The 27,799-nt window shown below is 48.0% G+C and overlaps 1 protein-coding gene across 2 annotated transcripts in view; it reads left to right on the forward strand.

Moving 5' to 3' along the window:
* The window catches only part of zbtb16a (zinc finger and BTB domain containing 16a), a 130,743-nt gene that overhangs the window by 47,316 nt on the left and 55,628 nt on the right, over window positions 1-27,799 (forward strand). For both annotated transcript variants that reach the window (XM_061249243.1, XM_061249241.1), the window contains exon 3: window positions 5,195-5,292. In XM_061249243.1, the coding sequence (XP_061105227.1) occupies window positions 5,195-5,292 (98 nt within the window). The remainder of the gene's footprint in view (window positions 1-5,194; window positions 5,293-27,799) is intronic.

Here is a 27,799-nt window from a genome sequence, read left to right on the forward strand (position 1 = left end):
TTTGTTGACATAAATTTGAAATTTATTACCGTTGTCAAAAGCGACTGTTGGACAAAGTCGCTTATTAACTGAGTAAATGGCTCGAGAGTTTTATGTCAGCAGCCTTAATGACTACAGTCAGCCTGCTTAGTGCGAGCCAGCGAGCGCCCTATCTACTGTTTCTGCTGCAAAACAAGCAAGCAAGCAGCTGGTGTGTGTGCGCGTGTGTTTCTGTGTGCGTGTCTTTCTGTGTGTGTGTGTGTGTGTGTGCGTGTGTGTGTGCGTGTCTGTGTCTGTGTCTGTGTGTGTGCGTGTGCGTGTGTGTGTGCGTGTCGGTGTGTGTGTGTGTGTGTGTGTGTGTGTGTGTGTGTGTGTGTGTGTGTGCGCGCGCATCTGTGTGTCTATTTGTCTGTTGGTCTCTCTGTGTGTGTGTGTGTGTGTGTGTGTGTGTGTGTGTGTGTGTGTGTGTATGCATGGTACGTACGTGCATACATTTTGTGTGTGTGTTTGTGCACGCATGCTTGTGTGTGTGTGTGTGTGTCTGTGGCTGGGGGAGGGAGTAGATCACCACATTCAGGACTCATTTGCTGCCACATCTGGGAAAGGTCGTGTCTACTTGGTCAGAAAATATAACCAGTAATAATTGCTCCTGCCCATATCAGGTTTTGCTCCCAGTTTGTCTGCTTCTTGTTCCCTTAAATGGGTTTGCCACCAATCACTGGGAAAGGCAGACCGCGTAAGCTCCGCGGCACAAATCAACTGACAGGGACACTTTTAGTTAAGAGCCGCTATAAAAAAGGAAAGTCATTTCCTAAAAGAAGTAAGAAGCCATGCTGCACTGAGTGATGTGGTGGTGGCCACACTGATTTCATTTCACATCTGGAGAGCTAGGCAGCGACCGCAAAGGCATTTGTTTTATCTGCTTCTTATTTTTTTTGAGCCCCTGGGCTTCCCGTACTGCTCCCAGTCATCACCATGACAAGGCTGGAGCTGCACAGCGTCCAATCGCGATGAGCTGGGGATTTTAAATCGAGACGTTCATTCTCAGATTGAGATGTTTTCGCCATCAAAAATTCTTCAGTCCCATGTGATGCCTCACTCACTCACTCGTGGGCTCTGAGAGGCATTACTGTGCATGTCATTCTTTTTTCTGTTTACCCGCTCTCTGTCTTTCTCTCCCTCCTGCTGTCTGTCTCCCTCCCTCCGGTTGATTATGTTTAATGTCTGGTTACATGGGGCTGTGGGTGCTCTCAGGTCGCCCGTCTGTAGAAAGCTACACCCCCGATAAGTTAAACAGCACTCAGAAGGCCGTTTCTGTGACAGTTTCAATGACAGTGATTGAGGGCTTCAAATTGCAAACCGGTGTGTGGTGGAGGGGGCGGGGGATGGGTTCAGCTTTAAAACATGTTTACCCATCAGCTTTTCGGCTCACCGCGCACCACGTTTCCAGCGCCGAAAGGATTTCACACGGCGCTTTACCGAGAAGCAGAACTCCTCAGTAGTTCCCGAATTTCCATTCGTAATGGTTCGGATACCAGGCTATTTTATTTAATTAATTTTTTTTTTTGTCCAAACCCAAACAAATGCGGGGTGAAAAACACGCAGGGTCGCAAAGTGCAAATGCTGTACGCTGACAAGTGTGTGGAGAGCCTGTGGTAAAGTGGTCCGTTATTGCGCTCCGTATGAAAACCTTTCACATCGTTAGTTGCTAATTCCTCTTGACTCTTCATTTACAGCCACAGTATTATGAGAGGTGGAACAATAGTCCCTGTTTTTCTAGCTGCACTTATATTTTATCTTTATAGTTTGTTTGTATTCCCACAAAAGAGGCGTTATAAGCTTTTACAATATCCTTACTAATGTGCTCATGATATGGAGACGTCCGATTTAGACAGGTTTAGACGTAGCCTGCATAGTCAGTGCACTGTCTGTCGCGCGCAGTACTGTCGCTAAAGTACTGTATGTTTGCTGTTTATTTAGGTGGGGGTCTCCTGCCACCAGATGGTCTTTTTATGTGGCCTTCAGATGAAAAGTTTGGGAGCAGTGGTGATAGTGAGGTGGGAGCGAGTTCTCACTGCAGAGTTTTGGGGGTTTTCGGCAGTTTTGTCTGCGTCCCAGAGGTGCGTAGGCCCCAGACTCCCACCTTTTGAAGTGCCTTTTATTTTGCAAGTCGTTTACGGGCGTTTTTAATTACTCAGAGCTCACCAAAGGGCTTTCCTTTTCTCACTCCTCAGTCCTTCCTTTTGTTTGTTTGATCACCACAAAACCCCTTTCTGGTGAGCGGCAAAATTTCCTGTCTTTTCCTATCCTTTTTTTTCTGAATTTTTTTTTTTTTTTTTTACACCTGCTTAAGCCAACCTTCAAAATGCACTCACCTGCGGGAAGAGTAATGGCAGGCTTCTTAGTCTGCTTTTCGCCCGCCATTTTGTTGTATGGATAATTTCAGTCTTAATTTATAAGAAACGTCATAGCACTGAAAAGATCCACAGTGATGCAGAACTTAAGCAGTTTACACCAACTCAGTTTTTATTTACATCTCTTTACATTTTTCAGTTTTGTATTTTAGACCTTCAGAGGAAATAACCAGAAATAATATCATCCTTAATGATGTTACTATCGTGATATATTTTGCTTCGTGATCCTGAATTATTAAGGATCTGTAAACTAGTGTTGTTTACATGAGTGAAATTGCAGGCTTCTGTATGTTCATGGTATTATTTTATAGGGTCTTTCTTGCCATGTCATTCATCTGTACAGCTTGATATTTACCAACTTATATTATTATTATTATTATTATTATTATTATTATTATTATATACTTTATGTAAACTCGATAGCATTATAGGTCACAACGATATAATGAAAAGAAAACATTTCCCTGCTAACAGGGGCTGTGGAAGTTTCCCAACAGGTTCCACTGCACCTCGGAACAGGTCACAGTGCAACACTCATCTTCTCTCATACCTCTACCTCCCGCTGTAGTAGATTTTATTTGCACTTGTTTGTTTGCGCTGCATAAATAGCAACACTTGAGAAATGGCTCACACGTCTTGCTTCTCCTTTTTAAGACGTTTATGCATTTGGCACCGAGGTGCAAACAATGAGCTAATTACATTTCTGGGAACAATTACTGAATGCTGTAAGCCTGCTAATAAAATAAGTTTGGCTTACTACTTTTAACAAATTGGCAGCGCGCTGCATTTGAGCGGTCCAGAACTCCGCCGAGAGACGCTTATGCAGAGACCGCCATAAAAAAGGGAAAAAATAAAGAATTGGCCGCCTGGGTAGCCTGAGTTTGTGATGTCTTATTATGACTAAACATGCTCAAGGGCGTCATTTTGAAGACCCCCTCCCTCCCCCCCCCCCTCCCTCTGTGGGATTGACCGGTTCTTTTCGGACCGGCTTATCTCTCCCTGCTGGAAAAGAGTAAGGATGATTGTGTATTTAAAGTGGTTTGTCTGCGGAATAGATGCCATTGAGGCCGTCTGCCGTGAGAAAGGCACGCAGTCACGTACACATTTACAGAGTATTTGCTCTTCTCGGCGAGGTTAAAAGGGGCCAAAGTACAGCCATTGTTTTACGGGAATTAGGCCTGTCTGCGCCTCCGTCGGCCGTGCCGCGGTGCTAAGTCGGGGATAATTCGCTTTTCTGAAGCGCCCCAGACCCGCCGCAGCGCGGCTAACAAGCTAGCGCTGCTAATTTCTGAGCCTCATTCGGCGGCGTGGCGCGGGTCTGGAGTGTCTCAACAGGGCCCGCTAATGTCCTCCTTCCAGGCTGAAATCTGATAGGGGGGGGGGGGAGGTGGGGAGGTGGTGCTGCCCGCTTCTCGCTGCTGACCCCCCCCGTCCTGGAAAACAGTCCTCCAGCCCGGCCCGGGTCACGCAATTACCCGCCCAAATGTTGCGCTTCCCGTCCAATTAAAAGATCGACCCTTCGTTTGAAAATGATCCTCGGAGAAGGATGGATTTACCCACCCCCGCGCGGGCTCCCCTCGTTCAGACCGTACACGCATACACACAGACACTCACAGTGCATCACATGTGGCACTCTCAATGGGAAACTGCCAGCAAATAAAGCTCCCTTTCATTAGGCACTGACCGCAGCACTGAGATATAATGATCTGTACTTGAACAGAACTTACTAGAAAAACTCAAGTCATACATCGCATGGTTTCGTGACCGTTCAACCAGCCGTGGCCTGTTTTGCCATAATCTTAATGTATGCTACTTCTACAAGTTACTTTGAATTTCCAAATGAGAAATGTGCCTGAAATTTATTTTTCCATTTTATGTGTGACTTTACAGGCTTTGTAATCTATGGTGTGACCTGACCTGGTGTGACAGTCTTGCAGGGTATTTTTAGACTGTTAATAATCTAGGAAAACGTAGGTGCGATGGTTTCTTCCTGAGGGAGTTTATGGATCTAGACTCTTACTTCCCGGTCAGGGCTTCAGATTCAGTCAACAATAGTTATGTTGTAAAATATTATTCTTGTACTCTTCTCCTCCTCCCTGGTTATGATTTGCACTTTGTTATATGTCGCTCTGGATAAGAGCGTCTGTCAAATGGCTGTAATGCTATGTAGTGTAATATATTATAAAGTTGTTGTTTTTTTTTTGGTTTGTGCTGAATGTTAGATGTTGGCTACTTTCCATGTTTGTTTTTGACATTTTTCTTACATAATTCCTCTCTATATTCCTGTAATTCCTCTTTTTACAGACAGAAATTTGAAGCAGTCAAAAAGGAAAATGAATATGCAGTGTATGACACTGTCTGGGTCAGAGCATTGTAGTAGTACAACATGTAATTAATATTGAAATTCTAGAAATTAACTTCCTCCTCTTTGTAAGAAGAGAAAGTTGTTATTTTAAAGATGCTGACCTGGTCTAAATTTGGCCTCAATTGGGCCTTTTGCTTTAAAAAGAAATGGAATGGAATGGAATTGGCTGCAATCACAGGAATTATCATGCCTGGGAAATATTTCAGGAAGCTTCAGGCTGCTGAGTTCTCTCGGTGGCTTTTCAAGTTTGCACTGAGGAAAAAAGAAAAAAAAAGTTAAATTAAGTTGCACAGAAGTGGTTTTCTTTTCTTGCACGCCTGTTTTTAACCAATTCTGAGCGGTGGAGGAATGAAAAATGAAAGGTTTTATTCCTGGTGAAAAGGTGTTTTTGGGGAAATGACCCTGATGTCCCTCCATCTTTGCGTCTTGCCTGCAGGAAACTTCACAGCGGAATGAAAACCTACGGATGCGATCTGTGTGGTAAACACTTCCTGGACAGCTTACGCCTGAGGATGCACTTGCTGTCTCACTCGGGTAAGAGCGCTATCATTTATCCATACATGCTGTTATACCCCTCTGTGCCTGAACATCCTATACCTGCACATACTCAGTCTGTCTCACTCGGGTAAGAGTGCTATCATTTATCCATACATGCTATTATACCCCTCTGTGCCTGAACATCCTATACCTGCACATACTCAGTCTGTCTCACTCGGGTAAGAGCGCTGTCATTTATCCATACATGCTGTTATACCCCTCTGTAGGCATGCTATACCTGCACATACTCAGTCTGTCTCACTCGGGTAAGGTTCATTATCATGTGCTGATAAACACTCTCATACTGTACCTCACGGTGAAGTATGCAGTACACATGTTGCTGTGTGTAATGACTTTGGTATTATGATAATAATAATATTGCACGGAAACCTTGAGTAGCAATTTGCTGACTTTTGTGTCATTAAACTGAACTATTTATAAGAGTTCACCTTGAGAAACGCCACCAATATACTTGCCACAATCAGCACTTTGTATGAAGAAACCTGTTTTTCACAAGACACACACCCACCCAGTGCTCACAGGTTTAGTTTCCATATCTTTCATAGTATAAAAGACCTTTGCTCCACGTTGTATTAGCATATTTACATATATACATTCATCCATAGATAATGTATGTTCAGGCATTCAGGAGACCTACAGAATGCAGTGCCTTTCATTGGGGGAGAGGCCTGAGTGAAATTGGCTGTTAAAGACCCCTGTAATTTAATGCCAGCGGGCTGCAGGGATCCAGCCGAATGGACTCGCCTCCATTCCAAAGCATCTTCTCCGACCCTGGAGCCCATTTACACAGTTGGGTTTTTACAGGAGTTAGTTATTTATTTATTTATTTATTTTTTACTGGACAACTAAAGGTCTCTCCCAGGGCTCGGAGCACAGATGGTTTATAGAACCCCCTGTAAAAGCAGTGGGGGGGGTTCCTCCACGGTTACTCACCGGCCAACAGTTTGACCGAGAGTGGAACGCCTTTCATGGCTCCCCAAAATGGCTGCAGGTTCTCACACCGCGGATTCGGTCCTGTCCGTATCAAACGCCGGCCAACGTTGGGGTGCCACCGCCCCCACATACTGCATGGCCGCCCTTTTTGTGGTCAATGATGACGAGCAAGTTGACCAGGAAATTTGAGCAAACTTTGCGCCTGTTTGCATCTGTTGAGAATTGTTTTCAGAAGGCCCCAGGTTTAGAAAAAGCACCAGCGGATGTATTTTTTTGATCAGGTGCTTTTCTATTTTAACTGTTAACTTCTCACACATGGTGAATACCTTTCTGGGGAAATATATTTGTGTTGAGTTTGGGCATTTTGAATTGAATTCAGTCTTGTCCTTTATTAAAGTTGCTCATTACTAATATTAGACTTAAATGTGCTTCTACCCATTTTCAGTAAAATATTTATGTCCATGCATTTTTGATGCTAGTGCTTGTGCTAGTGTTTCTCCCAGTTGTTGCCATAATTGTCAAATGCTTGGGAACAACTATATTGGTTTAAAATAGCCCGACTCTTTAGGAGACTGCTTTAACGGTTACCTGCAGTTTTTTCCTGTGTAGAAAATTAGTATAGAGCATTTGTATTAGATATAGCAAGCTCCGAGTTCGCCTTATGAAAGCCGTACATTAGCTGTACACTTGACAGGTACAACCACATGCATTCTGTATGTCCCTTTGTAAAAGAGTGATTTATTTCTTTCCATGACGATCAGGGAAAAAATCAATTTCATGCACCTGTTGACCTGCCATATACCGCTCTCTAATGGTACTTTACATTACAGTAAAATGTAAGACATTCACAGGTTCTTTGGGGGGAAAAAAACACCCCAAAAAAACCAGCACTTCACTATAAATCAGCCCTTTCCAATTTCCGCTGAAGCAGTTTCTAATCGTGAGGGGTTTTTTTTCTTTCTCTTTCTCAATCCCGCTGATAGCGGACCCTTGCCCCCTTTCCGGCAAGCCGATGGAAATCATGTAGCCGGCCCCTGCGTAGAGCGTCCGGTCAAGGTGTTTGAACTTGTGAAATAAACCCTTATTGCGCTAATATAAAGCCTGGCATGCGCAGAACCCGGCCGGCGACCGCGCGGCTAATCAACGGCGAGAGTTACGGCCGCGCTGAGGACGGCCGGCAAGGTCAGTCACGCCTCGGGGCCTGAGGAGAACGGGGGAAGGCACGGCGGCAGACGGTTATACGGCCCCGCTCCCTGAGAGCCCGGCCGTTTGGCCCATCGATCCGCAGACTCTACTGTATTTATAGGGCCTGACCTGACTGCTTTAGGTTCCTCCGTCTCGGACTAAGCGCTAAGCGCGGTTAGCCGCTGTGCGCGCTGAGGTAAATCACTGACTCACGCTTTGGCCCAGCGTTAAGACTCACAGCTGTAGGTCTGAATAGTATTTTCCAGGAACTGGTGGGGGGGCAGGGGGAGGGGGGGGCTGGTCTGTGAATGAGATAACATAAAAGCTCATCGGAGAGGGGTAAATATTTATCGCTGCTGTTATTGCGTCCGTGTTTTCGTCCCTTCATATTTTTGATCGCGTGCCAGTTTTTAATCTTGTGAATGAAATGAATTGGGTTTTAATTGAATGAAGGAGAGACCCTGAGATGATGTTCCCTGCTAATAGGAGTGATTTAAGAATGGGTAGAGTTTATTTTTCCCTCGTTTCAGTGGCAGGGCAAAGCACAAGAGCGGCCTGATTTCTGCGTGTCACTAGAGACGGACAGAGCAGCGGAGGGAAATTAGAGGAGAGCAGGAGCTGTGCTGCTACCAGCCGCGGAGAGAAAGCGAGCGAGCGAGCAAGAGGGAGGGAGAGAAGGGGAGGGAGCAATGGAGAGAAAGACTACATGAGGGAGGAATGCACAGTCTGTTGTGTCTAAGTGGATTGGAATCTGGGTTTGAGAAACATGCAGAAGGAAGTGTGTGGGTACAGTATGTATGTACTGTACCCGACACACTAATAGCAGCGCCTTTGTTCTGTCGTGTGTGTTTATGTTTGACAATGCAAATACACTCGCTGAGCACTTTATTGGGAATGTACAACTACTTATTCATGTGATTATCTTATCAGCCAATCGGGTGGCAGCAGTGCAGTTTTTATCTCTTAATACCTGATTTATAATACTACAGATATTGTAAAACATACCCATTCATGCTGCAGCATGAGGGACATGCCATGGATGAAGGGAGGGAATGAGAAGAGAGGAGAAGAAATCGAGAAAGGGAGGGAATGAGAGGAGGGGGAAAGACATGGAGAAAAGAACGTGGTTTGAGATGAAGTGTATATTGCATTGTACTGTATTAGTCTCCCCCCCCACCCCACCCCCCCAAAACACACACACACACACACACACACACACACACACACTATAGACGCGTACACACACATACACAATGGACGTACACACACGAGCACACACACACCCCACCCTCTCCGTCTCTCATCTTCTGGTGTCTATGTTTATTTTTCTTCTGGTCTTGGCAGTGGGCCAGTCCCGGGCGGTGTGCCACTGTTCTTGGTACAGTATGTACAGTGAGTCTGCTGCCAGTTTTTTTTTTCTTTTTTCTTTTTTGGGAAATTGTTATTATTGTCGCCTGACAAATGGTTACGGTTGTAGTTTGGGGACCGGCGGATCCGCGGGAGGATTAGCGCGACGCAGGGGCGGGGTGCGTAGCCCATAAACGGGGTGGGGGTGGGGGGGGAGAGAGCGGTACGGGGCTGGGTGTTTGGTTGCGTGGCTCACCCCGGCTGAGGTCAGCGCGCCTGGGAGCTCGGTGGTGTGAAACAGGGACTCGGCCCTCCCCCCTCCCCCCGGGGCCCGAACTACTCCGCCCGGAGCTCACCTCCTCCAGGGGCCACCTGCATAGCTCGCATTTTAGCCTGTAGTAAGCCTCGCTCTGGTAGGCACCTCGCACAGTACAGTACATTACCGCCAATAAGCAAATGCATTTTACACTATCACTTCTTACAGCTGGATATTTTTTACTTTAGTAAATCATTTTTTTCTTTTTCTTTTTTAAGAATATACAAATAGCAAAAGAAAGTTCTTACGCTTTCAAATTGATTTAGTTTTTCTCATGAATGTGTACATCTACAGGTGCTGCTTGTCTGCAAATGGCTTTCGGTGGCTTTGCCTTGTTTTCTTCATCAGAAAAATGTCAGGTCAGACGGCCGCGACCCTACCTGGGAACGGAGCGTGAACATGTTACTGTAGGCTACAGGCCTAGCTCCCCAGCCGCGAGTCACCTCCTTTCACTGCGAACTTCCCTCAGCTCTCTGAAAGCAATGAACGCTTCCATTAAATGGGATTTATTATCCATAAGCACTGTATGTCCTGATATTATTCAGGCTAAGCAGCTTGCTCCGGGCTGCGACCGCGCTCTCACGTACGCCGTGTACCGGCGCTGTTCAGAGTAAGTGGCGCGCTTGGGGCTACAACTGCTGCGTCTGTGTACTGAATGTACTGAATGAAAAGCTCCATTTAATGGAATTTATTATCTTTACATACAGTTATGTGCCGATGCGTTTCAGGTTAAGCATTGCGCTCCCGGGGATAACCGCAGCACCGCACCCTGGATTGGAGCCAGCAGCCCTCTGGTTATGGGTTAGCACAACAATGCCCCCCTCCCACCCCCACCCCCACACACCCTTTATCCGTTTGCCATTTCTCGAGTCGCACGATAACGCGCAGCAGTTCCTCTATGTGTCGAACGCGTTTACTTTTACTGGGTTTCTGTCGTACAGCCCGCCACATTGCGCCCCGTCTGGGTTTTATAGGATAATGTAAAACCCGGAAAATTTCAGATTCCTGTCTGCCCCCCATTCCCGATGAGATATGACGAGTGCAGTCCCGCAGTTTCTTGTCGTTCTGGTTCCCATCTGGGCCGAGGTGAGCGAGTTTTAGTCACCTGGTGGAGGTCTCACAGGGTTAAACATTACTCAGTCAAAGTGCAGGGTTGCATGTTGCGAAATAAAGTCAGACATCTAAAGGGCTTCCAGACATCTTTTTGTTTAATGGTCTCATAAAAGATAAGGCCGTGCCCTTATCAGGTTGTAATGTACTTAGGGTGCTGAAAATGCTGGCTACTGGGTCATGTTGCCCCTGACATAACTCCTGTACCCTGTACATGCTCAGCGCTCCCTGCAGCTCGCCCACTCACGCCTCATGTGACCAGCATTGTTGTGTGCCATTTTAATGTGACGCCCATTTCCCATGATCCTCCAGCTGTCTAACAGGGGAGCGTGGAGTAAAAGAGCTCCTGTAGGCTCATATATCTTTGCTTTTCATTAGTTTCATTAATTTCCCTTCACACACACACACACACACACACACACACACACACACACACACACACACACACACACACACTCCCATGTATAGACACACACTCAGGCACTCATACACACTCACACACACACACACACACACACACACACACACACACACACACAGACACATGCATTCAGACACTCATACTTACACACACACACACACACACACACACGCGCTCATGCACACACTCACATGCACAGACTCAGGCACTCATACACACACACACACACACTCACACACACACTCACACACTCACACACTCACACACACACACACACACACACTCACACACACACACACACACACACACACACACACGCTCATGCACACACTCACATGCACAGACTCAGGCACTCATACACACACACTCACACACACGCACACTCACACACTCACACACTCACGCACTCACACACACACACACACACACTCTCCCACACTCACACATAGTCTATGAGAGGCCTAAGTGAGCTGTACTGCATGCTGGGGAAAGCTGTGCAGACTAGCCGTCCCACAGTGCTTTTGTTATTGGCTGAGACAGTGAGTGTGGACATCTGTAAGTACACACACAGACACACACACGCACGCACACGCCCCGTCCAGGCCTGATTGACTCATGGACTCCTCTCCAGAGAGCACTGTGCTTCATTAATGGGGCAGTCTCAGGGGAGGCTGTGCTTTGGAAGCATCCAACTCCTTATGACGGGCCCAGATATGGTCATACAGGCACCACCGTTTTGCACCAGGTGGGCAGAAACGAAACCCACCTGATGGATGCTTCAAGTCGGCGTAAAACCCGCCTTCCTGACCTCTCTGAAAATGAAAGCATAAGAAGCGGGACCTCACACTTGTGTCTTTAACCCTTCAGAGAGCTCATGGGAATTGATTTAAATTTGACGGTTAATCCATTTGTTTCACAGAATCTTCTAAAATGCCCCTTTACAAAGCGTCCGGAGGAGGAAAACTAAAGCCCTTTGGGAGAAAAAATCGGAAATGTATTTACCCTGGTCAAGAAAAAGCCCAGGACAATAGAGGCAGAGCACGAATCGTGCAATATACAGCGCACAGTTAACTGTGATTCGACAACGCCTGTGCTCTGAAAATGTAGCTTCTTCCGTGATTTATTTTCGTTTGCATCTGTAACTGTGCGTGCGTCTGTGCGTACGTGCGATCGTGCTGGTGTGTGTGTGCTGGCTAACACGCACCCACACGGATTGGCCGCAGCGTAACGGCGTGTATACACTTCAGCATGCGTGAGGATGCGGGTTGGTTCTCCTGCTTGCTGTGAGCGGTGACACCGCTCTGTGCTGCCTGGGCAGATGGACTATTTAGGTCAGCCCTGGAAACTGATGCTGAGCCCTGCTGAGTCACTCCTTCCTCCTCAACAGGCCTAATTAAGCCGTGATGGCTTCCCAACATATTTCCGCTGCGAAGCGTGGCTCTGCCCCGGCCACCTGTTTTACACTGTATGTATGTATGAATGGTATCTCTAGAATCATTCAGATATTTACGCGCTTATTTCGCCATTTATTTAGCCCGTTGCTCAGTGATTTCTCGCATTTGTTTACTTCTTTAGTCGTCTGGCCGGTGACCTTATCCACGGTGACGTCCGGAGCAGTTGGCTGAAAACTCGCAAATGAGCTAGCGCAGCTTGCGTTCCTCGCTGGCAGAAGGGCCACCCTCCATTTTGTGCCCACTAGCTGTGCATGCAGGTTACTGGGCAGAGATGGTTTGAGTGGGGAATCGTAGGTGCTTGCAGTGTGCTTCTGAAATGTCTGGTCTTTCGGTAAGCATATAGAGTAACGGGTGAACTCCTGAGCTGACTGTTCAGCTATCGTCTTTTTGCTATTGAAGTGAGTGACTATGTAGTCAATCAGAAGTCAAAGTACAGTATCCACGCGTTGAGAATTAGTCCAACACATTACTGTACGCTTGCCAGACATAATCAGGAATGTGCATAGGTCCTCATTGAAGATACAATTATTCTTTATCTGCGGTTCAGTTGAGATTGTCAGTTACCGGTTTTCTGGTCTTTAGCACAGGTTCTGTTCATGGACTATCCCCCTGGAGATGGTGGGGGGAACTTTGTGTGTGTGTGTGTGTGTGTGTGTGTGTGGAGGTGTGGGTGTGGGTGTGGGTGTGGGTGTGCGTGTGCGTGTGCGTGCGTGTGCGCGCACTTGTCCTTGTGCGCGTGTATGCTTGTCTGAAGAGCAACACCTGGTTTTTTTTTGTTTGTTTTTTAAATTTATTTATTTATTGTTGGAAATGGGGTATGTGAGAGGGGAGAACAGTTGCCCAGATGGAGCACTCCTCTTCTCTCCTCCTCTCCTCCTCCCCTCCCCTCTCCTCTTCTCCTCCTCTCCTCTCCTCTCCTCCTCCCCTCCCGCGTGCGCTCTGTAGTCAGAGAGTTTGGCCCGTTGCCAGCGGTTTCCTCAGAATGATGACATCATGGGCTGCCGGCAGGTCTGGATGTTCTGCCAGCATTCCGGGGCATTTATGATCTCTCGCAGATGTGCATCCAGGAACATACTGTACCCAGACCAGAAATTAATGAAACTTGACTGCTCTCCAAGCCACATATTCCAAAATAGAGATAGTGGCCATGACTGCGTGAGCTCAGTGTTTGGCTGGGGTGCTGGGGAGGGAGGGAGGGGGGTTGCAGATGGAGCCTTCTAAATAAAACAAAAACAACATTTGACAAATAAATCCCGCGTATACATTTTGAGCAGGTTGATGAGAGACACAGCCCCCGAGTCTGCCCCTCGCCCCCCATCTCCCCCCCCCCCCTCCCCCGCCCCCCGCGGCATTAGGGAGGAGGTGACAGACAGGGTTTATAAACGGAGCAGGCTTCTGTTTGGCCGGCTGCCCCGGCTGGTCTCCGGCGGTTTAAATCCCTAATACTTTCCCTGACCTGTTGATGTACATTAAACCCCTATTTAAAATAACACTTGAATTACGTCGTACATAAATCTCTCCCGTTTATAGGGTTCAGGAGAGATGATTAGGCCGGCGCTAAATGGATTAGTAATTGTATGGCCCATATTCTTCTCATCAAATTGCTGTCATGGGGGTTCCCCCCCCCGGTCCATTAAGGGACGGACACTCATCTTTAATCCCGACCATTACCGCTGATTGAGCGGTTTCAGTTGCGCGCGCGGCTTTCTAAAATTGCCTCGACTGCGATTGCGACGGCCGTTACGTTTCTGAAGGCGAGCCCAGTCTGAGGACGGTCTGCAGAGCTTCTGCTGGGTGTGCACATTGATTTTTTTATGCTTCAGCTTCATGGAATGAGGTGCTTCTCTCAACGACCAACCCCAGCAGAATCCTGGTCAACTGATGCTGTAGAACCAATAAGCATGCCGCGGTGGCTAGTGGCAGGGGTTCCAAGCGGCATAGTCTGTAAAGGTGCCAACACCGCTACATCCTTTTGGTTCTATGGCATCAGTTGACCAGGATTCTGCCAGGATTGGTGGTTGAGGGAAGCACCTCTTTCACACACCCAGTGCTAGGTCTCCTGTAGTACTGTGTGACCTGTTGTGGTGTGAAATAGCTACCGGCTTCCCGGCAATTTCGGCAGAGGAAAGCACGTGTTTTGCACACATTGCAGGAAGCAGTGCTAATCTGACCATTTGTGTTGGCAAAATGTACTATTTTGCTAACGTGAAGCACAGCTGTAAATTTTAGATTTAAAAAAAATGGGAAATATGGGGTTGGGTGGGGGCGCTAGCAAGTGATAGCATGTGTACGGCACGTAGCAAATAGCTTCAAAGCAGAACAGGGGACAAAGTGATGTTCCGTTTGGCAGAACAGTCTGTCTCCCATCCATCCCATATTTTTTTATGTGCATGGTACATTCAGTTCTGCAAGGCATTTCCTGGAAAAGGCCAGGGATATTATTACTACAGGACGGGAAATATTAAGGCCCATTCATCCTAATGGCATGTTCAGTTGCAGCCTCGGGTGTACACTGTAGGCAGTAATCTCTCCTAAGTTCATAGCAAACAGTGATTTTAATCATTTCAGTGAGACCTAATTAATGTCATGTGCTATGCTTTCAACACTAAAAAGGGTCAACTGATGGGGGTAAATGGTTAAGTAGTTAAATTGTAAATAAAGTAAATTGGTAGTATTGTTTATCCAGAAAGACAGGGTTAGACTATATTCTATCATTCTGTCCAGAAGTCCTTGGAAGCCAAGACTAGGGAAATGGCATTTTACAGTGTCTTCCCTTGCACCCCAACACCTTTTAACTGATGTTAGGTACCTATACCACTTATGAAATGTATGTGAAATCATGTCATTGTTAAGAAACTTTGTGGAAATGAGTCTATGTGCCAAAAGCACACTTGGACCTGAAGTCTACTGCTCCTGCATGTCTGGGAAAGAGAGAAAATGCGAGCACCAAACAGAGACCGATCAGCATCAGTACATTGGATTTTAGATAAAACACCGAATATGTTGCTAAAGTGCAGACCGCCAACTCTAATCTGAGAGTATTTACATCCATATCTGGAGTCAAGGAATTTCAGCCCCTTATGTTGTCTCCCCCGTATACACAATTGTAGGCTGGCAAAACGGTATAACACACGCACACGCCTGTTTGTGTGCGTGCACTCGTGTGTGTGTGTGTGTGTGTGTGTGTGTGTGTGTGTGTGTGTGTGTGTGTGTGTGTGTGTGTGTGTGTGTGTGTGTGTGTGTGTGTGTGTGTGTGTGTGTGTGTGTGTGTGTGTGTGTGTGTGTGTGTGTGTGTGTGTGTGTGTGTGTGAGACTGATTGAATCCAGCTGAGGATACAGCTTGTTATTTATGTTGCATACGTGTCTCTTAAAGCTGAAAAGCCCCATCAATCAAAAAGACAGCACGGGCGAAGCCATTTCCCCCGTATACCTCTCAAAATTAGGTGTAGATACCGCAAACAAATCCGCAGTACAATGCGCATGTTTAGAGGAAATGTTACATATATGCAGTACTAATGTGTGCACAACATATGAACTCGGCCGTGCTGTCATGCGTGCGGCTCAGTATATGCTGATTAATTTGCATACATATACATGTGTTTTACATTGCCGTGGAACACGCCGGAGGGTTTTTTAAATATAATTGCATGCCGGTCGGTGGTCTCGTATTTAGAACCCAGCCTCGCCTTTGATTTCCAGTGACGGATGAAGGCTGCTTCTGAGCACTGCGACTGGACCGCGGGTTATTTTAGGGCAAAGATTATAAAACTGTGTTGTTTCCTCTGCGCTCTTCCTTTTAATCTTTTATTTAAAAAATAATAATAATAATCACCTTGTTAACGTTTTCGGTTAAAAACAAACAGAAAGAGGTGAAATTCCAGCCCATAATACCTCGTGAAGGATCTTGATCTTATTTCTTTGTCGCTCGGTATCACAGCTTTAAATCCCCCCTTTGGTTGCTAAGTAGCAAGTGCCCTGTGTTCTAATGGGTTGATTTTGTATTCAGCTCGACGCGGGTCTTATTTTTGTATGCGAGACAAAGTGTTTTGATGGAGGGTGATTGCAGCAGCGTCTGGAGGCTGTTTTGGACTTTTATGGGCTGTACAGTACACTGTGTGCTTTCTAAAACAGAACACAGACGATTGAATTTTGGATTCACTTTGTCATTTTTTCCCCCCTCTGAGCTGTTTCTGTCAAGAGAGGGGGAGAGAGACAGAGAAAGAAGGAGAGAGACAGAAAGAGAGGGAGAGAGACAGAAAGAGAGGGAGAGAGACGGAGAGACTGGGAAAGAGAATGAGGGAGGGGAGCGATAGATAGAGAGAGAGGGAAAGGGAGGGAGAGGGAGAGAGACAGGGAGGGAGAGAGGGAGAGAGCGATAGAGAGAGAGAGGGAGGGAGGGAGAGACAGAGAGAAAGATGGAGTGGGAGAGGGAGGGAGTGAGATGAGAGCGAGAGAGGGAGAGAGCAATGGAGAGGGAGAGAGAGAGCAGGAGGGAGGGAAGGAGAGAGAGGGAGGGAGAGAGAGAAGGAGAAGGAGAGGGAGAGAGAGGGAGAGAGGGAGGGAGAGAGGGCTAGGAAGGGAGGGAGGGTGAGAGGGAGGGACGGAGAGAGAGAGAGATGGAGAGAGGGCTGGAAGGGTGTAGATTAATCTCTCTTGCCGGAAATGGAGTCGCGACACCAAAACACATTCAATATGAAGACTGTTGCACAAGCACGTCGAATGGAGCGAGCACAACTGCTGCGCTTTGTTTCTGTGTTAAAGTGATGCGCTCGTCCTCCTGCATATGAAACACTGTGCTGCTCCACTGTTTAACACCACCACGCTCGTTTTACATGGCTCACACAGGCTCTGGCCAGTAAGTGGATGGATGACAGATGCATTGATAAACAGATGGAGATATGATGGTTATTATTATTACGGGTCAATTGCTGTGGGCCCGCAAATCAATCGTCGTGCTTGTAATGAGAACTTTAAACAACTTCGCACTTCAGCACCATGGTCTCTTCTTTCCAGATGCTTCCGTTCAGAAAACAAGACTGCGTTTCAGTCAACTCAACCTCCTTCCTGGCCCACGCGCACGGGGCTCCTCGCTCCGCAAACGTCCAAACGCGGCGGACGCCGTGAAGGGGGATCTGAGGAGGAACATAGCGCTCGGCGTGTCACTGCAGTTCTGGAGTGCATCTCACGCAACAGGACCACGGAGTTCACCGAGTACCGGAACAGCTGTTTTTACTGCTGTTAATGTTCAACTTCTCGGAAGGCTTATGGGTTTCGCCGTGTGAACTTCCAGTTAACTCAGAAGTCCCGCTTTGTGATATGCCCGTCCCGACGTGGGGGGCTCGCTCTCCGTGGGTTTACGGCGGGGGCCAAACCAAAACACGCCCGTACCAGGAAGAGCCTCCAAAGACCATTAACTCTGTAGGCTACACAGAGACGGCGAGGTGCCCGTCATGAACCGCCAGGAAGAGCCTCCGAAGACCATCACTCTGTAGGCTACACAGACACGGCGAGGCGCGCGTCATGAACCGCGACGCTCACACCCGGACCGGTAAACACAGGAACGGGGCGCTGGAGGGGGGCGGCGCGGCCTCACGCCCTCGCTCTTGATGCCCGGCCCCGGCGCATTTGAAAGTCTCTCCGCGCGCTGTGATTAAGCCGTCGTAATTGATCAGCGACGGCACAAAGAGACGAGCGCTAATTCCCCCCGCGCGCCTCCGCCTCTCGCTCCGTCCCCCCGCGCGCCGTGCCGGTAAAGAAAAAGACAGCCCACGTCAAAGGCTGGTATAATTGGGTTGACAATCCGTCACCTCGAGCCGCCAAAGGTGACAGCTTTCACGGCATCGGCTGCTCAGGTTTTTATATATTTACACAATCACACGCTAACAAACACGCACGCCATCACACGCCTTTGTAAAACTAATTAAGTTACATTTTGCGGATGCGTTGCGTGGGCGGGAAATAATGGCGCCCGTCTATTTTTCGCTCCTCGGCGTTACCTGCCTGAATATAGCTGGCAGTTCCCAGACTGTCGTGTCGACGGGCTACTCCCTCACCCTGAAAAACCTTGCCTGAGAGGCAGGGATTGCATGGTGTTGCTTCATTCCTGTTTTTTTTCTTTTTTTTTTCCCCCTCTTTCTACTTTTTTACTTTTTTTATTCACAATTTTTTTTTCTTTTCCTCCAACTTCGGAGCAGCCAGCCGGTTTAGCAAGCGCGCCCCGTCTCCGCGGCGCGCTCCGTCGAACCGTAGCGGGCGCAGGGCGCCCCGGCCCCCGGACGCTCACTCACGCGCACCGCTGACGCCGGCCCCTTCGCGGCTCAACGCCCAAGCGGCGTGCTCCTACTGCTGGAGGACCGCCCGTGACCGGAGCGTCCCAAAACCCGGAAACATCCGTCCTGCTGGCACCTTACGGTTGTGTCCCAGTACTCAAACAAATACGTCCTGCTTTCATCTTATGGTTATGTCCCAGTACTCAAACAAATATGTCCTGCTTTCATCTTATGTGTGCGTCCCAATAATCCAAAAAATGTATCCTGCTGGCACCTTATGGTTGTGTCCCAATTATCAAAAAAAAAATGAATCCTGCTGTCATTATGGTTGTGTCCCAATACTCAAACAAATATGTCCTGCTTTCATGTTATGGGTGCGTCCCAAAACTATGAGAAAATGTATCCTGCTTTCCTTCACTCTTGTCCTTCTCCCGTCTCGACGTAAGAGGGGAGGAGGCGAGTAGAGGAGGAGGAGGAGGCGTTTTTCGAGTACTGGGACTGAGTCCTGAGGGGTCGCGGCCGAAACAGAGACTGAGGACACCCTGCCTACCGAAAGCCTCCCTCATGCAGAGATGGGGGGGATCCAATCGCGTGTCGCCACACGGTTCTCCATTCCCACTGAAACGGGGGAGCCAATCACGTCGCCACACGGTTCTCCATTCCCACTGAAACGGGGGAGCCAATCACGTCGCCACACGGTACTCCATTCCCACTGAAACGGGGGAGCCAATCGCGTGTCGCCACACGGTACTTCCCGCTACATTCGGCGGCAGAAGGCTCCAGATTGGATGCCGGTCCGCGGGGTGTGTTTCGTCGCAGAGGAATAGCACTCGAGTCTCCCAGAAGGCCTGGGTTTGCAGTAACTTCATTAAAAGATACCGAGGTTGTGTGTCTGAGAAAGCGATTCCTGGGAGAGTGTTTGTTTGCGTCTCACTGGGCCTTTATAAGTCAGAACTACTGGGCCTTTTTCATTTCGCTGAACTCTTCGCCTGGGGTCCCTTCTTACACACTTAAACTTTTTCGCAGAAAAACGTTCATCTTAACTTCAATTCGTATATAGATGTATTTAATGAGACTTTCCAGTGGGGGAAAAAATCATTGGTATACTTGAGTTGTGTGTTTTTCGCTTCTTTCTTTCTCTCATATCTCTCTCTCCCTCCCTCTTTGGTGACATGTTTTTGTTGTATAATTTGCATCTCCCGTTGTAAAAAGTGGAGTGCGCGCTGAAAGCATGGCCTGGGTTGTCTGACTCGATGCGCTGTCAGTTTTAGCATCGCATTAGCATGTGTCAGCCTGGATCAAATCAGGGAATCAAAATATTTTCCCCCTCCTTAAAATGTCATGCGCCTCGCAGTTTGCATCAGGCAAGAGCTTGACGTCTGAAGATGTTCTGGTCAGAATGTTGACTGGGGTGTGAGTGCGTCCTCGTCTGGAAAGTAAGAGGCTTATGTAACGTCGTCTGAAGCCGGGGTCAGTTGAGGAGATTCTGCTAGCCTGGCTGCTGCTCGCACTGGAGGAAAAGAGGACTGAGAAATGAAGAGAATTAAAGGGAAATTAATTTCACAATGTGCTGTTGATGCCGTGGTACGCTAAACCGAAATGAAACGGGGAGACAAAACATTGTACGTCTTCAAATATATGTAAATAAATTGCCTTTTAATCTATTTTTTTTTTCTAATCCCTCAGGGATTCTTGCTGCATGTCTAGAGAATTCCTTCTGGAATTTGTCTCTCATACCTATTTTTTTTTTTTCGTTGTTTTTATGGAACAAAATGTCTACTTGATGGGTTCACATGACGCTAAATACAGTGGACAATAAGCAGGTGTCAAAAGCAGTCCAGCTCTTGGGATCCATCTTGTGCAGGATACACATTATACTTGAGAGTACATGGTCCTAATAGTGTGGAGATGTGAGATTGCAGGATACAGAGGCTTTATTTTTACTGTATCCATATGTATTAAAATGGGCCTTGTAATTTGTGTCTAAATACCTTAAATATGTATTGTATTACTATTATGAACCCTTTACTATTTAACAAAAAATAAATCAAATGGATTTCATAGTTTAACGTCATAATCACGCTCGGTTAAAAACAGACTTTGAATCTTTGACAGACATGTTTGGTTTATTTTGGAGGGAGAAAATCTCTAAAAAATATTTGGAAAAGTGACTAATTCATTTTGGCTGTTATTAAACGCAGTTATTTGTAGATTGTTCCGACTTCATTGTAAAAATAAAAAATTGTCCCGGAATGTATGTACAAAATAAATAGTGGAGTTTCTAGCTTGTGCATTGATGAGCTGAGCCGGTCTGTTAAGATGGGGGAGTGTTGTAAGGAAGCCTAGCACGATGAGATTTAAACCTCATTTTGTTGGTGTGTGAATTGAGTTGTGCTGTCAAAAGAAAACGAGGTCTCACCGGCAGGTGAGGAAAGTTTTCTTCTGGAAAAAAATTGCGCTTTACAAGTGAAGAAGAAAAAGGGAAAGACTATTGTTGTTTGTTTTCACATTGACAGCAGCTGTATGTTGCTAGTTAAGAGGCTGTGGTGTGATGGTGGCAGCACAACAAGACGGGGGGGTCGCAGTGAAAAGAGCGAGTGGGGAGGGGGGGGGGGGCGTGCAAGAGAGGCTAAATTTAAATTCTAATTGGCCGACTTCCACCAGCTCGCGGGCGTTTTAATGAGTCATAATAACTTCATTTAAAACCAGCTGAGCAGAAAATAGATTGGAGAGAAGCCTGTGGCCAGTATGGATTCGCTTTTTTTTGTCATGTCCCACTCCTTTTCAGTGACCAGGAACATGCACACCCGCTACTTCACTCGGTCTGCTGGGCGGCTTCCTGTACGTGTGTGTGTGTGTGTGTGTGTGTGTGTGTGCGCGTGTGCGTGTGCGTGTGCGTGTGAGCGTCTGTGTCTATATCTGTATCTGTGTCTGTGTCTGTGTCTGTGTCTAGAGACTCTTCCACAGGCTGGTTTAGTGGAATCGGAATCCTTTGCTTCCAGGGAGCTTACAAAAATGAACGTGCTGATTTTTCCCGACCACATGAATGATCGTTTTGCAAGCGGTGCTGTGAGCGTGAGACAATGGTCTGATATGAGAACAGCCCGCAGAGCCCTGTAGCTCGTTGCCAAGCCCCGCTAACTGGCTAAGCCCAAGGCTGCACTGGGCCCACAGGACAGGCAGATGGCCTATTCAGTGCTCACTCATCTGATACAGGGGGAAATGGACAATGACCACAGGAGAGAGAGCTTATTACTGTACGAGGCTTATTGCTGCTACAGTACAGTAACCCCTGAAGAAGTGCTTTTCGTTTTTATTGAAGGTTAAAGGGAAGCAGAAGCTTTGGTGTTGTGAAAACATCTCTCGGGTTGGTAGAGGCTTAATGGGTTATCAGAGTGAGCGGTCGCTGGATCTTCAGCTACCTGAGGAAAGTGCTGTCCCATACGTAACGACACTAATCGGGCTGTACGCTCAACCCATTACCTCTGATGCAGGTTTATCAGACGCAAGGTGTGTGTGTGTGTGTGAGTGCGCATGAGTCAATGCGAGTGAGTGAGTGAGTGAGTGAGTGAGTGAGTGAGTGAGTGAGTGAGTGAGTGAGTGAGTGAGTGAGTGAGTGAGTGAGTGAGTGAGTGAGTGAGTGAGTGAGTGAGTGAGTGAGTGAGTGAGTGAGTGAGTGAGTGAGTGAGTGAGTGAGTGAGTGAGTGAGTGAGTGAGTGAGTGAGTGAGTGAGTGAGTGAGTGAGTGAGTGAGTGAGTTTATTGCTGCTACAGTACAGTAACCCCTGAAGAAGTGCTTTTCGTTTTTATTGAAGGTTAAAGGGAAGCAGAAGCTTTGGTGTTGTGAAAACATCTCTCGGGTTGGTAGAGGCTTAATGGGTTATCAGAGTGAGCGGTCGCTGGATCTTCAGCTACCTGAGGAAAGTGCTGTCCCATACGTAACGACACTAATCGGGCTGTACGCTCAACCCATTACCTCTGATGCAGGTTTATCAGACGCAAGGTGTGTGTGTGTGTGTGAGTGCGCATGAGTCAATGCGAGTGAGTGAGTGAGTGAGTGAGTGAGTGAGTGAGTGAGTGAGTGAGTGAGTGAGTGAGTGAGTGAGTGAGTGAGTGAGTGAGTGAGTGAGTGAGTGAGTGAGTGAGTGAGTGAGTGAGTGAGTGAGTGAGTGAGTGAGTGAGTGAGTGAGTGAGTGAGTGAGTGAGTGAGTGAGTGAGTGAGTGAGTGAGTGAGTGAGTGAGTGAGTGAGTGAGTGAGTGAGTGAGTGAGTGAGTGAGTGAGTGAGTGAGTGAGTGAGTGAGTGAGTGAGTGAGTGAGTGAGTGAGTGAGTGAGTGAGTGAGTGAGTGTCAGTCAGTCATCATCATCATTTAGGATGCACTCATAAAACCCCACACTTCCTCCCCCGTGCTCCTTGATGCCCCTTTGCCCCAGCTAGTTTGAGGAGAGGCAGTTCAGTGGAGTTCAGTGGTGGTTTATTTGTGTGCGCTGTAATGATTGGTTAAACAAGACCCCGGCACTACGTGGCACATCAGCCTTCGCTCCTGCCTTCGTTGACCTGTTGTCTGTGTCAAACGGGGTCTGCTTTTCCCTGGCATGGAGCCCATCAGGGCAGTATCATCAACCCGTCTGTCTCAGCCAACACACCCACCTGTAGCTGTTTACTCAGCCGACACAGTGAGTACCTGTGACCACAAGAGTGATCTCTGGTATTACCTGTAGCTTTTTATGTGGTTACATGTTGTGACAGAACACCTATGTGCACACAGGCACTGCTCACACAAACGCACACTAACAGGAAAAAAATATAACACAGCTTGGCTGTTTGGGAGAGGTTCTCATAGCTCAACTTCCCTTTGAACGGTTTTCCTGTTGGACCTGACAGTCCCGGACTGTGTGAGCGTTCCTGAGACCAGGCCACAACGGCAAACATGCATTATGCTTTTCAACTGCTGACTGATAGAGCAAATAGACTTCCTATATATTTCAAATACTGTAACCATAACAGGTCGTCAGTTATCCAAAGACTTCTGGTGTCGTTGGCAGTTGATTGTCCAAGGGCCGATGCCACCCCATCACCTGGGAAACACCAAGCCAGGGGGTCATTGGACATTGTACTACGGGTTGCGGCACCGCAGACCAATGAGAGTTCAGCCTGTGCGCTACGGCAATAACCGACAGACCCCCCCCCCCCCCCCGTCACGCCAATAAAAGTAAATATTCTCCAAAGACCCTTCCTTTATTGCATTATGTAAGCTGGATGATAGCTTTGGGGAAACTTTTAGATCAATTTCTTGCTCTAGAGCAGATTAAAAAGCCACGAATCCCATTTAGGGAAGAACTCCCATATGAAACGCCCTTTTGAAACTTTTATATTTCAGAGAGAATAAAGCGCCGTGCGAAAGAGATCTGCCGATGGCGCTTTCATGTTCGGGGGGTGGGGGGGGGGGGAGCAGATAAAAGCGCTCCCGAAGCCATCTGGAAGTAGCCAAGACACACAAGGGCTGCTTTTATGCTACCGATTCCTCAGGGAGGAGCGGCAGAGGGGACCGCGGATATTGTGGCGCTACCGTCGCGCAAAAAAAAAAACAAAAAACAAGTCGGCGACTCGGAATGCTAATCCCGCCGGAGACGCGCTCCCAATTTGACTGCGGAAAATAACCGCGGATTTTGAGGATTGGCGGCGTTTTAACGGGAGCCCGACTTTGTTCTCTGAACCGGGTGAAAAGCCAGGGGCTGTCTGAGCGTGGGCCTTCCTGTACGCTCGCTCCTTCTCTTTCACCTCGTGCTGAAACGCACAGGACGGCGGCTCCAGTGAGCTGCAGGTTTGAGCGGTGACGCCGTGCGCGCGGGGTGACTTTGCGCACCTCCCTCTCCGAATCTGTCCATCCAGCTCTTACTCAGCCACCGCCTTCTCAGACAGGTGGGCCCACACAGACCGAAATAGAGACTGACAGGCTAATTCTGGCAGACGGACGGACAGACAGACACAGACCACAGCGGGCAGAAACCGACAGACCGATGATGACAAAGGCCGACAGACTGACAGACAGACGGGCAAACAGACGGGCCGTGTTTGACAGAGACTGACGGAGACATGGCAGACACAGACAGGAAGACAGGCTGACAGACAGAGACACAGACAGACGGACGGAGAAGGACAGAAGTGATAAAGGTAATTGCGCACAGGCATGCTGGGTGCTGATTGTGAGGTTAAGTGCTTGTTGCGTCTGAGAGGACTGGCCTCAGTCAGAGATGCACTGTAACAGACCGCAGCGGGGTAGGGGTAGTACTGCTGCTCTGAGGTGGGGGTGTCGGGGGTTGTTTCGGGGGGCTTTCCTGTGCGGCCTGGCGCTCGGTCAGGGAGGTTAGCGGCAGGGAGCGAGCCCCAGGAAAGAGGGCTGGCGAGCAGGCGCTGGAATGCCTATCGGGGCGTTGTAAAAAGTTTTAGTGAGGAAGTTAATGGGCCGTCAGACCGTCCACTTTTGTAAAGGAAAGGAAGTTTATGGAAGCAACTTTCTTTTTTCTCCTCTCTCTCTCTGCTCTCTCTCTTTCACACTCTCTCTTTTCTCTCTCTCTCGCTCTCCCTCTCTCTCATTCTCTTCCCCCTGCCCTGTTTTTCTTTTATAAACCAGGAAAAGCCGCGCTTAACTCTCGCAGAACAACACATGACATAATGGAAACAGCAAGCGTGTCCAGATTGTGTCATCTGGCAGATAGAGGCGACTGTCTTTGGCCATTTCTTGACTTTTCAGGCTTTTGGGCGTGCTTGCAGATTAATGGCATCTAAACCGTCGAAGATAATTTGTAACGGGTGTAATGGGGGCCTGTTTTGGTTTTTGAAGCCATAGGTGGTATGTTTTACAGCTCTGCCCCACAGGGAGGGAAGGGTACGAGTGAAAATAAATAAATTCCAACAAAAACAACGTGCGAAAGGATGCACCTGAGAGTCGTTAATTTGGCCCTTTTTAGCATTTCCTGTTGTTTTCCGTACAGGGATCCCCTCTCCACTCCTCCCTGTTCTACCAGCCGCCCAAACTGGTTTCCTTTGCCATCGATGGCCTGTCACTGGTGTAGGGAGACATGACACATTTGTAGATTGATCGCAATTACGGCAGACGCATCGGATAGGATACAGGAGTGTGAGCGTGCAATCGTGTGTCTTTATGCACGTGGGTGTGTGCCTGTATACATGTCTGTGCGTGTCTGTCTGTCTGTCTGTCTGTCTGTCTGTCTGTCTGTCTGTCTGTCTGTCTGTCTGTCTGTCTGTCTGTCTGTCTGTCTGTCTGTCTGTCTGTCTGTCTGTGCGCGCGTGTGTGTCTGTCTATGTGTGCGTGTGCGTGCGTGTGTGTCTGTGTGTGTGTGTTCATGTGTACTGTACTGTATGCGGGTGTCTGTGTTGTGCTATACTATATGTTGTTTAATACTGTACAATACAAACATGGGGGATAATACAGGGCTGTTATACTTTACTACAAACTGTAAAAAAAATAGGTTTGTTTACTAGAAAAATGTCTCTAAAGCTTGCTGTACAAATTCATGTGGGATCTCTCTCTCTCTCTCTCTCTCTCTCTCTCTCTCTCTCTCTCTCTCTCTCTCTCTCTTTCTGTCTCTTTCACTCACCTCCTAGAGGTCATTGTGTTGACTGATCAGCCCCCCCCCCCACACAGACATGGGGCTTAATAACCCAAGGAGGGCCTTTGCCAGTGTGTGACTTGAAAGCAGGAAATAATGGGCCCTAAATGCTAAATCTTTACAGGTTATTGACCTGTGGGGAAAGCATACACGCCGCCCTCAGTGTAATTTGTGTAGTTCTCCCGTGACCAGGGAGAGAGAGGGGGGTCTCTACCGTTTCTATTGCCTTTAATAAAACATGCCATCACTTTTCAAATAAGCTCTGTAAAGATTTTTACACACAGAGAGACGCACAGGCCGGCTCGGTGCAGACGGTGCAGCGAATAATGCAACTCCGGCTCTTCCATGCTGTGATTTCTGTTGCTTTTTTTGGAAACAGGCAGAGGACACCAGGGCTCAGATTGTAACACTGTACACCAGTCACTGTTCTCTCTCTCTCTCTCTCTCTCTCTCTCTCTTTCTCTCTCTCTCTCTCTCTAACCCTCTCCCTCTCTCTCTCTCTCTCTCTCTCTCTCTCTCTCTCTCTCTCTCTCTCTCTCTCTCTCATCCACCCCCTGCTTTGTCTCATTAGCCATAAAGCCATTTACGGCACAGTAAAGACATGTCAATTGACGTGTCTGGTGGTGCGTCGTGAAGACGTGTGATTTTTTTTGTCGGGGGTAGGGCTATGGCGCGGTGGGGTGCGGGGGTGACTGGGTGGGTTATTTACTGCTCGACCTTTTCGGGGTTTATTTTTATTTTTTCTCTCAAGGAAAAGCAGAAAAGCACCTGTCCCAGTTAGTACTCGCGACCAGCACCACTCTTTCTTCTGTGTCTCTGCCGCGGGCACATTCCTTCGCCCGCTCTGTGGCCGGCAGGGGAGCCCGCGGCGTGTGAGGGGCCCCAAGGCTGGGCTCCTTAGGTCAGCTGTCCTCCAGCCACCTCTGCTCCGGCCCTGGACTGGAGGAAGCTGAACGCCGGCTGCATACTGGAACATTTCTGGAACATTCTTTTCACGCTGAATCGTGTGTGCATTCTGTTCTGTTCTGTTTGTATGCGCGTGTCTGTGTCTGTATCTGTGCTTTGTCTGTCTGTCTGCGCGCGTGTGTTTGTGTGTGCGCGTGCGCGCGTACATGATAGTCTGTGTAGTGTTAAGACATGTTTGGTAAACCTAGAACAAGAACAACTCAACTCATTTTCGTCTTTGAAACGTTGTGCTCAGACCGAGTGGAGCGCGGTTTCCGTCTGGCTGCGTCCCGCTCTAGACTTCTGAGCGCACGTTCCGCTTTTCCTTTTCCTAACACATCATTAGTTCAGCAGTCACTTAACGGGGGGAGGAAAACATCGAGCTAGAAATTGAAAAACGTGACACACTCTCAGATGGTGTTAAACTGAGGGGTGCTCGGCGCTGTGAGCTACATGTGAACTGCTCTTTCTTTGAGTAGTAGAGCCGCCGCCTGGCTGGCAGGTTTTGCAGGGCTCCGGGGTTAGGGCCGGTGGTCTCAGCGCTGGTGTCCGGGAACAGGGCCTCGTCAGTGTTGCCTGCTGGACACTGACGAAGACATGGCCTCTGGTCCCCACTTCCTGCTCAACTCACGACAGACCAGCAGACCCCTTCCTCCCGTACCCCCCCCCTCCTACAGGGTCTGAGCCGGGAGGACCTGGGGAAAGGTCCTCACGAGTTAGGGCTAATTGGGGGGGAAAGTGTTTAAAAAAAGTTTTCCATCTGTATGTGTGTGAAATGTGAATGTGTGTGTGCGTGTGTGAAATGTGCTTTTGTGTGCGTGTCTGCACATGTGTGCATTTGTGTGTCTGCGTGCGTCCATATGTGTGTTT

This window comes from Conger conger, chromosome 7 (genome assembly GCF_963514075.1).
Source record: "Conger conger chromosome 7, fConCon1.1, whole genome shotgun sequence".
Lineage (NCBI taxonomy): Eukaryota > Metazoa > Chordata > Actinopteri > Anguilliformes > Congridae > Conger > Conger conger.